The sequence below is a fragment of the Staurois parvus genome, unplaced genomic scaffold (assembly GCF_062004578.1).
Source record: "Staurois parvus isolate SC_StPar_1 unplaced genomic scaffold, SC_StPar_1.0 ptg000131l, whole genome shotgun sequence".
NCBI classification, from domain to species: Eukaryota; Metazoa; Chordata; class Amphibia; order Anura; family Ranidae; genus Staurois; species Staurois parvus.
In genome coordinates, this window is record NW_028317927.1 from 8,440,683 (window position 1) to 8,453,337 (window position 12,655).

General features: G+C 40.0%; 1 protein-coding gene across 1 annotated transcript in view; it reads left to right on the plus strand.

Moving 5' to 3' along the window:
- Positions 1 to 12,655, plus strand: part of EIF2A (eukaryotic translation initiation factor 2A) — a 73,861-nt gene that overhangs the window by 18,912 nt on the left and 42,294 nt on the right. Inside the window, exons 5-8 of the mRNA XM_089672592.1 lie at positions 4,100 to 4,199; positions 5,566 to 5,648; positions 9,497 to 9,570; positions 11,750 to 11,894. Coding sequence (XP_089528718.1) covers positions 4,100 to 4,199; positions 5,566 to 5,648; positions 9,497 to 9,570; positions 11,750 to 11,894 — 402 coding nt within the window. The remainder of the gene's footprint in view (positions 1 to 4,099; positions 4,200 to 5,565; positions 5,649 to 9,496; positions 9,571 to 11,749; positions 11,895 to 12,655) is intronic.

Consider the following 12,655-nt stretch of genomic DNA (forward strand, 5'->3'; position numbering starts at 1 on the left):
GGGCGAGGTTGAGCCGTCACTCTATGTGTGAATGGACATACAGGGCAACGACTCGGGAGCGAGCCGGCACGGGTGCACCCATAGCAAGCTGCTTGCTGTGGGGGCACTTGACAGGAGGGAGGGGCCAGGAGTGCCAGCAGGGGTCCTGAGAACAGAAGGATCAGGGCTGCTCTGTTGAAAACCATTGCACAGAGCAGGTAAGCATAACATTTTTTTTTTTTAATATTGTATTTAATATCACTTTAACAGTGGACAGTGCAGTCTCCAAGTCAGTCTCTTAACTTGGAGGAAGAGGGAAATGCCTTAGCATCCTAGATTACAAGGCTGTTTGTTTCCTATTGAAGCATACATTTGTAGGGAGATGCGGTCATGGCACAAGCTTGAACAGGGGCATAAGCAAGGTTTAAAAAAAATGACAAGGGGGCACTCTTTACGTGTGGAGGAAAAGAGATTTAATGTCCAAATATAAATAAGAATTATGAAAATGTGGACTAGACTCCCTCAAGAGTTGGTTCTGGCCAGCTCGGTGGATTACTATAAAAAAGGCCTGGATTGTTTCCTAGATAAACATAATATAACTGAATACTAACATTTATAGGAGGGGTTGATCCAGGGAATATCCGATTCCCTCTCAGGGATCAGGAAGGAATTTTATTCCCCTGCAGGAGCAAATTGGATCATGCTCTGCTGGGTTTTTTTTTGCCTTCCACTGAATCAACTGTGGGTATAGGATTATAACTTTATAAATGGTTGAACTAGGAGGACTTTTGTCTTTTTTTCAGTCAGACTAACTATGTAACTATGAAGTTGCATACTGAATAAGCTGCTGAAAGTACTTAAAAACTGAGGATTTAATATAATTTTACCTTATTTTGTTTGCTCCATTTTGGTCTGTTAACAAAATGCTTTCAAATGCATATTTACTTGCTTGTTACGTGTAAATAAAACTGTTAATATTTCCAGAAATCTGGTTCTTGTTTTTAAAGACACCACAACCTTATTGGCCATCTTCTTCTTTAGCATGGAACATTTACCCTTTGCAAAACATTTCTGGATTCGACTCATTAGCTGGTTTGCTCCACATGACCTCACACAGAGGTTTTAGAATCTTGCAGGGCTTGTTTACCAAGGTTTAGATGTTTTTATTGTTTAAAGTGTTACTAAATCCAGGACCCTGCATCCTCTATATCTGGTCTCCCACAGTACACAGAACATGGAAATGCAATTATTTTAGTAAATCTAAACTGATAAATACATTTTCTCATCAGAAGTTAGAGCAGTCTTGTGACTTCTATCTGTGTCCAGCCCAGAACTAGCTAAAGCTTGTAGGAGGAGTTTTCTTTCTTCTCTAGGAGGATGCAAAACCCCTGACCCTCTGTTTGACCAGTGCTGATTGGCCCTGTGCTGATCACATGCACTCTCCCAAGAAAAAAAAAAACCTCTAGCAGTACGCACCAAACTGAGCATGTGCAAATGCCTACAGTTCAGTCTGTCTTATCAGGAGATAAGCTTGAAAAAGGGGAGGAACAGAGAAGAAAGGATCAAACTGCCTTTTTACACAATGCAGAGGATTAACCCCTTAGTTTCCACAGTGAGTATACAGTGCATCCAGAAAGTATTCACAGTTCTTAACTTTTGCCATATTTTGTTATGTTACAGCCTTATTCCAAAATGGATTAAATTCCATTTTTTCCCTCAACATTCAACAAACAATACCCCATAATGACAACATGAAAGAAGTTCATTTTGGAATCTTTGTAATTTATTAAAAATAAAAAAATGAAAAAAACACATGTACATAAGTATTCACCGCCTTTGCCATGACACTCAAAGTTGAGCTCTGGTGCATCCTGTTCCAACTGATCATCTTTGAGATGTTTCCACAACTTGATTGGAGCCCACCTGTGGATATTCAGTTGCTTGGACATGTTTAGGAAAGGCATACACCTGTCTATATAAGTTCCCGCAGTTAACTGCATGTCAGAGCACAAACCAAGCCATTAAGTCCAAGGAATTGTCTGTAGACCTCCGAGACTGTATTGTATCAAGGCACAGGTCTGGGGAAGGGTACAGAAAACTTTCTGCAGCATTGAAGGTCCCAATGAGCACAGTGGCCTCCGTCATCTGTAAATGGAAGAATTTTGGAGCCACCAGGAATCTTCCTAGAGTGGGCCGTCTGGCCAAAATGAGTGATCAAGAGAGAAGGGCCTTAGTCATGGAGGTAACCAAGCACCCGATGGTCACTCTGAAAGAGTTCCAGCATTTCTCTGTGGCAAGAGGAGAACCTTCCAAAAGAACAACCATCTCTGCAGCACTCCACCAATCAGGCCTGTATGGTAGAGTGGCCAGACGGAAGCCACTCCTCAGTAAAAGGCAAATGGCAGCCCGCCTGGAGTTTGCCAAAAGGCACCTGAGGGACTCTTAGGCCATAAGAAGCAAAACTCTCTGGTCTGATGAAACAAAGATTGAACTTTTGGCCTAAATGGCAAGCGTCATGTCTGAACAAACCAGGCATCGGTCACCACCTGGCCAATATCATCCCTACAGTGAAGCATGGTGGTGGCCGCATCATGCCGTGGGGATGTTTTTCCATGGCAGGAACTGGGAGACTAGTTAGGATCGAAGGAAAGATGAATGCAGCAATGTACAGAGACATCCTTGATGAAAACCTGTTCTAGAGCGCTCTGGACCTTAGACTGGGGACAGTTCATCTTTCAACAGGACAACAGCCCTAAGCACACAGCCCACATAACAAAGGAGTGGCTATGGGCCAACTCTGTGAATGTCCTGGAGTGGCACAGACTTGAAACCGATTGAACATCTCTGGAGAGAAATGGCTGTAAAGAGGTACTGTAAAGAAGAATGGGAGAAATTGCCCAAAAATAGATGTGCCAAGCTGGTAGCATCATACTCAAAACTACTTGAGGCAGTAATTGGTGCTAAAGGTGCTTCAACAAAGTATTGAGCAAAGGCTGTAAATACTTATGTACGTGTTTTTTTTTTTTTTCCTTTTTTTTATTTTTAATAAATTGCAAAGATTTTAAAACAAACTTTTCACGATGTCATTATGGGGTATTGTTTGTAGAATGTTGAGGAAAAAAATTAATTTAAACCATTTTGGAATAAGGCTGTAACATAACAAAATGTGGCAAAAGTTAAGCGCTGTGAATACTTCCTGGATGCACTGTAACAAGCATGTTTTACTGCATGGACAGGCTGATTTTACTGTTGTAGGTTTAGTAACACTTTAAGTACTTTGTTAAATGTCCCTGCAAGACTCTGAAACTTTGATTTGATGTCTTTATCTACATGAACTAAATTTACTGGATTACAAGTAGAGTGCTGGCTGTTCTTTGAATTAATTGATGTCAGTGCTTGTGTTGTCATGAACAAGGTGTTAGACCTAAAAGTCACTCTTGAGTATTTGTATTTTTTAAACAAATGATTTGAACCATATCATTAAAAGGTAGGCATTGTAAACTCCCCCTGGCAATGACATGGTTTGTTCTAATTTCCATCACTGTCACTTTTGCCAGACAGCTTAGTCTTTGGCTAAAATGGAGAAAAATATAAATGAAGGTTTTAAAATATTTAATACTATGTAGTAGCTTGGTGTATTGTATCAATTTGTTTCTTTATTGACCTGAGCTCTTTGGACATGTCTGGTACACCCAGGGTCAAAAGCTCTCATCCATAGCAATGACTGTGAGTTTGTGTCTCTTTTGTACAGCCAGTTCTCAGCCTTTTTGTAAAAGTGGTCACCGGACTCCGTAAAAGCGATCAGCTGCCTTTATAGTTTTCTCTTTGGGTATGTGCCAATATTCACAATAAAATATTCAAGTATCCATCATTCACCTAACCTCAAAGTTTACAAGGAACCAAAGAACATTTGAGTTTTTTACAACAACCACAGCTTTATACATTGTGCAAAAAAAATTAAAACTAATTGGAGAATTATGGGTAATTCAAACCGAATGAATGTACGTGCAGTTTTGCTGGATAAATAGCCATGCATATTTTTTTTTTTTTTATAAATAGACCCCTTAATGATGCATGTATCTATGCTGCTTAAGATTTATTCTGTTTGCTTCTTTAAAAGCTGGGAAGGATGGCACAGCAGGTGTTCCCAATCTACAACTGTATGACCTGAAAAATGGAAAGTGTGTGAAATCCTTTATCCAGAAAAAGATGCAGAATTGGTAAGTATCTGGCCAAGAAGTATGAGAAAGGTTATTAGGCTTCAGCAGTTCATAAAATCAATATATATTTTACTTAGAAAAAGACAATGTAGTTTTGTTTAACATTTTTAGAACCACATACATTTTAACATTGTTACTGTTGACTGCACAAACACTTAAACTTATGTGAGAAATTAGCAGAAACAAGCCATGTAAAGTTTCTTTTTACTGGGTGCCTTATTTGGCTGCTGTTAGTAGGCACTTGGCAAAAAACACTCTCGTCCACGGTCTCACCTTCTGTGTGAGCCTGGGACTGATGCAAGGGGAATCGGCATGAAAAATGGGAGGAGAATTGCTAATTGCCCCTTCCCAATTTCTTGGCGGAATAAACCTGGAAACATTATATAGGAGTTCTGCCCCCCCCCCCCCCAACAAAAAAAAAAATTAAGTCTGTAGCAACAAATACTGCAGCTGCTGACTTTTACTATTAGGGCACTTACCTGTCCAGGTATCCAGCGGTGTCTTCACCCAAGCCATTTATTCATCTTGACTAAAGGAAACCAGCCTTGCTGCGGGGGGAAAGAGGGGGCTGAACTTCTGGGTCAGTTCACCACGGTGAACTAAGTTGGAAGTGGGATTGAGTACCTGTCAAAGCCAGGTACCCACTCTCCCCAAAAAGGTGCCAAATGTGACAGCAGAGGGGGGCAGGAGGCAGACAAGTGGAACTCTGCTTTAAAAACACATGAAATCCTGTTTGGAGTTTGCAATAAAGCTTTTACAAACTCCAAGCAGGCTTTCATGTGTTTTGCATTGAGGAGAGATTCCCAGGTGGCTCTGATTTTAGGCACAGCGCCAAGGATAGAGAGAAACAAAACTAATCATGTTCAGAGCAGGGTGAGACAGTATTACTGGATGTTTAGGCCATTAGTTGTCAACTTATGAGCTAAATATGGCCTCAGTTGCAGCTTCAGCCATCATCAAAAGGCCACAAATAATGTTCAATATATTTAATGCAGACCTAATTGAGGAAATGAGGGCCAGAGAGTGTGGATATGCTACATTTTTGGCTAGGGATATGCTACAGAAGACAATATGAACCTGGCAACGTGTTACACCAGGCTAGTGGAGCTCTGTGTTATTACCCTAATCAATGTCCCACTACAGACTGCTGAGGTCATATTTTTAATATGTTTTAGAATTGCTATACTTGCAATAGGGGCTAGCAGGGTTTAATTTTCTGACTAAAGTTCCACTTTAAGTATTGTACCCATTATTTGTATTTTTTTCCTAGTTGATCTTACTTGTCTTTGTTTTGGAATTTTAGTTTACAATTTTGATGTATATTGTTTGTTTATTAAACCCAGTAACATGTCTTGGGTTGTTCTAGGTCTCCTTGCTGGTCTGAAGATGAGAAGATATGTGCCAGGAATGTAAACAATGAAGTGCAGTTCTTTGAAGACAACAATTTTGGTATGCTAGTAATTAGCAAAATAGAAAAACATACCATCTAGTAAAACACTGTCATGGTCTAATATTGGAATAGAAATCCAGATTTACCTAAAATGCAAGATGTTTACCAGAAGTGATAAAGGCTCTTTCTGATTATTACTTAACCACTTGCTCTCCTGAGGATTTACCCCCCTTAATGACCAGGCCTCTTTTTGCTACTCGGCGCTGCACTAATTCAACTGATAATTGCGCGGTCATGCAATGCTGCACCCAAACGAAATTTACGTCCTTTTTTTCACACAAATAGAGCTTTCTTTCGGTGGTATTTGATCACCTGTGCGCTTTTTATTTTTCACGCTATAAACAATAAAAGACCAAAAATTTTGAAGAAAAACAATATTTTTTACTTTCAGCTATAAAAAATATATAGTAAACTAAAAAGTTGGTTATAAATTTAGGCCAAAATGTATTCTGCTACATGTTTTTGGTAAACAAAATCCCAATTAGTGTATGTTGATTGCTTTGTGTGAAAGTTATAGCGTCTACAAACTATGGTATAGATACTGCAATTTACGCCATTTTTTTTGCTATACAGCGCTGCGCTAGTTTAACGGACAATTGCGCTGTTATGCAAAATGGTACATAAATAAAATTTATGTCCTTTTTTTCACACAAATAGAGCTTTCTTTCGGTGGTATTTGATCGCCTGTGCGTTTTTTTTTTTATTTTTTGTGCTATAAAATAAAAAAGGCTGATAATTTTGAGAAAAAAAAACAATATTTTGGACTTTTTGCTATAAAACATGTCCAGTAAAAAAAATTTAAAAATTAAATTTCGTTATAAATTTCAGCCAAAATGCATTCTGCGTCATGTCTTTACTAAAAAAAAAAAAAAAACCCAATACGTGTAAATTAATTGGTTTACGTGAAAGTTATAGCGTTTACAAATGGTGGGAAAGATACTCGGATTTTTAATTTTTTTTATACTAATGCGGTGATCAGCGACTTATGGCAGGACTGCGGCGGACATTCTGACACTGGGGGGTAAACTGACTTGGGGTTACTGACATCCCCAGTGACACCAATACAGTGATCAGTGCAAAAAAAAAACCACTGACACTGTACTAATGGCACTGGGGAGGAAGGGGTTAACTTTTTTATTCACTGAAAGGGTTAACTGTGTGAGGGGAGTGTTTTACTAGGGGGCAGGGGTGTGTACTGCACGGGGCCACGCTGATCGGGAGAGATAAACTCTTCTCTCCCGATCAGCGTGTCAGGAGCTGTCAGGGAACTGACAGATTGCAGAGCTACTGCAGCCCTTCCCTCTGTCAGTGATTGCCGCTAATCGGCGGGACACGGCCAGTAATGACCGGCCGTGACCTGGCAACTGACACCCACGGCCGGGATCGGCGGTGCAGGTAGGGCGGCGGAGCACCCCCTACCTGTTTTGCAAAAGCGCGTTTTAAAACATGCTTTTGCCCAGCCGTGCCACCCTGCCGCCATATTTCTACAGTGGCTGGGCGGCAAGTGGTTAATAGGATATGACAACTAAAAGGAGGACTGGCTGAGGGCCATGGAATGACACTTCTGGTTTACTGTTATTACATCTGTTGTTTCTTTACAACCTAGCAGTTCTAAATATATTGCTTGTGTGAGAATGCATTTACTGTGTTGACAATCAAAATGTACTTTAGAGAGAGAATAATTTAAATGTTTGGTCAGAACAGTCTGTTACTTTTGAAGAAAGATATATTTTAAAAAGAAGCAGGCAGGGTCTTGCAGGGTGTTGCGACCTGAGGTTCCAACCGATTCCCATTAAAAGGAGACTGTGGGGGAGATTTATTAAACCTGGTATATGCAGAATCTGGTGCAGCTGTGCTTGGTAGCCAATCAGCTTCTAAACTCAGCTTGTTCAATTAAGCTTTGGCAATAACACCTGGAAGCTGATTGGTTTCTATGCAGAGCTGCACCAGATTTTGCACTCTCCAGCTTTAGTAAATAACCCCTTGTGTAATGATTCAAGTGACAGGGTTACCAGTTACATCTGATAGATATAGCTGCCATAGCGTATGAAGGTTTTACTTATAAAAGATTGTAATAGAGAGTAGCAAACTGCTATCTGAAATTTGAGGAAAAAAATAGTTGAAACTTTAATCCTAGGCACTCAAAGTAAATATATAAAATACATTTTGTATTGGTCTAATTTTCCTGAGTCACACTATCACTAGTTTTAATGAGTGCTGTGTAATATTCTGCGTATTTGATAAATGGTAAGACAGCAATAAGCTTCAGATCCTGAATATAAGCAACAGAATATGTCTTTCCATTATTTCCTGTTGCATATATGATCTTCATCTCAGAGAGATTTTTCAACACCAAGCTCATCATAAATGTGAATGAACAACATCTCAGATCACTGGGTTTTGTGCCTCGGAACATTATTATTTTATCTTATACGCAAACAAAATCTACCTCTTCCTGCCAGATTATATTCATGTCTTGGCACAGAGCAACTCATTTCAAGGGGTCCTCGTTGATTTAACACTTTTATCTTGTAGAACTGTCTGCATTGCCTTAAAGCAACCAGATTGATCCAGAGTTTGGAGAAATGATAAATTTAAATCTGAAAGGTTTTTTTTGTTGCTGAGTTGACAGCTTGGTGATGTATACATTGATCAGCCATAACATTATGATCACTGACAGGTAAAGTGAATATCATTGATCATCTTGTTAGAATGGCACCTGTAAGTGGGTGTGATACATTAGAAAGCAAGTGAACATGTTGTCCGTGAAACAGGGCAATTGTAAAGATTTGGGTCTGACTATCTTCAGAACTGCAAGTCATCTGGGATGTTCCCAGTCTGCAGTGGTCAGGACAAAAGCGGTCCAATGAAGGAAAACTGGCAACAAGGCCATGAGCAGCCATGGCTCATTGATGCACGTAAGGAGCGAAGGCTGGCCTATGTAGTCTGGTCTAGTAGAAGAGCTACTGTAGCTGAGGTGCAAAAAAAGTTAGTGCTGTACTGATGCATTGCAGCTTGTTGCGTATAGGACTGCATAGCCGCAGACTGGTAAGAGTGCTCATGCTGACCCATATACACTGCCAAAAATGTTTCAATGGGCACATAAGCTACAAAAAACTGGACCACGGAGAAATAGAAGAAGGTTGCCTGGGCAGAAGAATTCAAGAATGGTTTGAAGGAACACAACAACAAGTTTGCGCTGTTGACTTGATCTCTAAATTCTCCAGATCTCAACCCAGTCAAGTGTCTGTGGAATGTGCTGGAAGCACAAGTCTGATCCATGGAGGCCCCACTTCACAACTTACAAGCCTTAGGCTACCCATAGATGAGTGATTTTTGTTTTTTTCGTTCAACCAGTGGGTCAAAGGAAGAAAAAAAATAAAATTGATTCCCCTATCCACTTACTTGATGTGAAAGGGGGTAATCCTTCCTGCTAAGCTATTGTATTCTGACAGCTGGGAGACTTCACCGCTGTCCAAATTCACTGATCAGCATTGCAAGCTATAGCTTCCCTTACTGATCGAGCGGGGAAGATCTGACAGTGTAGTTGTGCAGAAGTCAATTTGTGGATTGAATTCTGTACAACCTCCTTGCCCATACATAGATTGAAATTCAGCTGGTCCCTGCTGAACCTTCTGAATTTTGATCCATGTATGGCCAGCTTTAAAGGATTTGCTACTAACGGCTTGGTGGCACATACCACAGAATACTTTCAAAGGTCTACTGGAGTCCAGGTCGATGGGTTACAGTGGTAGTCATAATGTTATGGCTGATCTGTATATATTTCATGGATTTTAGGCTTTCACAGTTAAGTAGAAGCTTTATTAATATTATTTTTTCTTGGCAGATGTCATTGCAAATAAACTGCACTTACAGAAAGTAAGTGATTTTGAATTGTCACCTGGAGATCATCCTTGCAAGGTAGAGTATCACCATGTCAGTTCATGGCTAATGTGCTTCATTTAAAATCTGATAAATTAAAAAGCAATATGCAGTTTGTCCCAACAGATAGTTGTCTTCAGTGTGTATATATATGTATGTATGTATATATATATATATATATATATATATATATATCTCGCTCTGTCTTGGTAAATCTTATAAGACCTAAAGCCTGCTCATTTAGAAAGTAGAATGTGTTTGTCAATTTATGCTTCTTTTTGCCACATATCCATTTCTATCCTTTCAGTTTGGTCACCAAATCTTTAATTTTCTTAAAAGAGAAGTTTTTTGTGTTTTTTTTTTTCCCCCCCAAAGCATACTTGCCTTGGTGGATGCAGCATCTGTCCGTTGCTGCATCTGTCCCCTGTGTGAGAACTCAGCGATCACATGACTGCTGATTGCTGACTTCTCACCGCTGCTGTTGGTCATCGCTGTCTGCTCTATCCACCCCGTGCTTACTGGAGCGCTGGACTGTGGAGCAGGAGGGATCAGCTGGCTCAGGCTCTCAGGTTCCGCTCTAAACTCTGGGGTGGATCCTGACTTTAAAGTCAGAATCTTTATCCAGCCTGGACCGGCTGAGTGACATCAGCCGACAGTGGGCTTCAGCTGTCAGCTGAAAACGGGTCACAGGTGTGCAGCGCTCCTGTGATTCACAGAAGTACAGCCAAAAGCGTTTTGGACATACTTCTCTTTATGCTGCATTCACACTTTAGCGTTTTGAAGCTAGAAGGTCAAAGCTCCAAAAATGCTGAAACTTAAAAAATCAATTGTTCTCTATGTGCCTGTTCGTGCGATCAGGTGTGAACAGGCACCATAGAGAACAATTGATTTTTTAAGTTTGAGCTTTTTTTTGGACCTTCAAACTTTAAGCTACAAAATGCTCAAGTGTGAATGCAGCCTCAGGTGTTAACAAACCTGTCCTAACAGTTTAACAAAACTGGAATACCTGTCTTGGAGGAAATTCTGGTCTGGGCTCCCTCTAGTGCTGCTCGCCTAGTGAGAGGGTCTAGTCACTTGGTTATATGATTTTTGCTGAAGAGGATGTTAAGTCATTTGGAAATTGCTTCAGCAGACCTCATATGACCAAGGAGCTGTCCGACAAAGATTGCAGCTTGCATGTCTTATGGCTCAGAAGGTGGCCCAAAGTAGCATTACTTCAGAAAAGGGAAGTTTTTCAGCCCTTCTGTTCCCCCAAATGTTTTTCAACAGAGAAAAAGTACCGCATAATACTTAATAGCTCTCCCACTTTGTGTCTGTTTGCCCCATGCATTTGCAGAGCAGACTAGGACTGGCCAAAGGGATTATTTTGACACAGTTGGCCAGTTTAAACATGTCTTGGAATATGTGTGAGCTAAAAATCCCTATTTTTATTGCAAAGTTTGCTAGAAAGGGTATATAGCTATGTGCAGAGGGTTTATCCAGAATTTCAAATGTTTGTCAAGTCACACAATAGTTGATTAGCACAAGATTGTATGATTTTGCCAGTGGAGAGGCTGCAGAGTAGAAAAATGAATTCAGGAACTTTTGTGACTATTTCAGCATCTCTCTAAACTCCTTTGAAAGTAATGTGATGCTGTTCAGTCTTTTATTTGTAATTGACCTTTTATGTAAAAATAGGGTTGGAATGGTGCTTCACACTTTCTTGCCACCCTCCGCTACTTGTACCTGATTCCCCCATGTTCACAGAAATAGAATCAATGTTTCAGCACAAGGATACTTTTATAATTTAGTTTTTAATTGTTGCAAAGGTGAACTCTCATTTTATTAATGTCTTTTCTGAAGCTTTGTTTAAATAGTCCTGTAGCATTTTAAGGGACAGTGGACTATGGGACTGAGTTTGAATGAGGGAACTTGTCCTCTGCGAGCTCAAAGTTTTCATATTTATAAGGTGTACACAGGTGTGGCCAGTGCTCAGAACGTGTAAGGTTCAGGAATGCACAGAATACAGGATTTAAAAGTGTATATCATAGAGTGCAGGAGTGGGTAACATAGGCCCGTGTATAACCAAAGAAAGAACTCCCCCCAATCCCACCAGTACAGAGCTCCCCTCAAAAAAAAAAAAAAAAAAGACTTCTGACATAAAAAAAAAAGTAAACTGCAATATTTTATTGGTATTGGCACAAGAAGCATGGAACATTTTTTTTTTTACCCCTTCTAGGTAGCAGTTTACGTTCCTGGAAGCAAAGGAGCTCCATCATTTGTGAGACTTTACCAATATCCTAACTTCAGTGGACCCCATTCAGCAGTAGCAAATAAGAGTTTCTTCAAAGCAGATCGGGTCACCATGTTATGGAATTCAAAAGGTAATTTTTATCCCATAAACCGTATATCTTATACTTTGCAATGAGTGTTTTGGAGCACTTTCTTTAAAGGGAATCTTTATTTTTTTTTTTGTAGATATGCATGTGAATACCTCAAAGCAAACTTGTGCTTTGCACATGCAGAGCAAAAAACAGGTCTTCTTTAATGCTCCTCACCATAAACACACATATCTTCATTCAGGTTCACTGCCGCATTGTAGGTGAAGAATAAACACGGTTGTGGGCTCACTTTCCACCCTTATGTCACCTTGTTGTCCTACACTTGAAGTAGCTAGCATGTACCCAAGTCTTAGCAGTCAAATGCAGCAGAGGGGGTGAAGGTAAAATGGCTATGTACTGCTGGGTAGAGGAGCATTAAAGCTAACCTTAGGCCTTATGAACACTGGATGTAAACAAAATAAATAAATTGCTTCTTTTAAGAAGACTTTTTAGCCTGTACACGACGTTCTATGTTAGCTTATGTGGCCATGCACACATAGGCGTTTGCAGGTGTATTCATAGAGGTGCATTTAGAGGCTCTTAAAAAAAAATCACTTATGCATTCAGGAGAGAAGTGTTTGCCGACATGCTTAAATGCCTATAAACGGGTCTAAACGCATGATGCTTTTAGTGCATGAGCATTCATTCATTTCAGTGGCCAGAATAGATTAATATTTTGGCCAGTGGAATGAATGAATGCATAAATGCTTGATACACCTCAGTGCGTTTGCAAAATATAGCTTTATGAACGGTTTTTAAGCTGC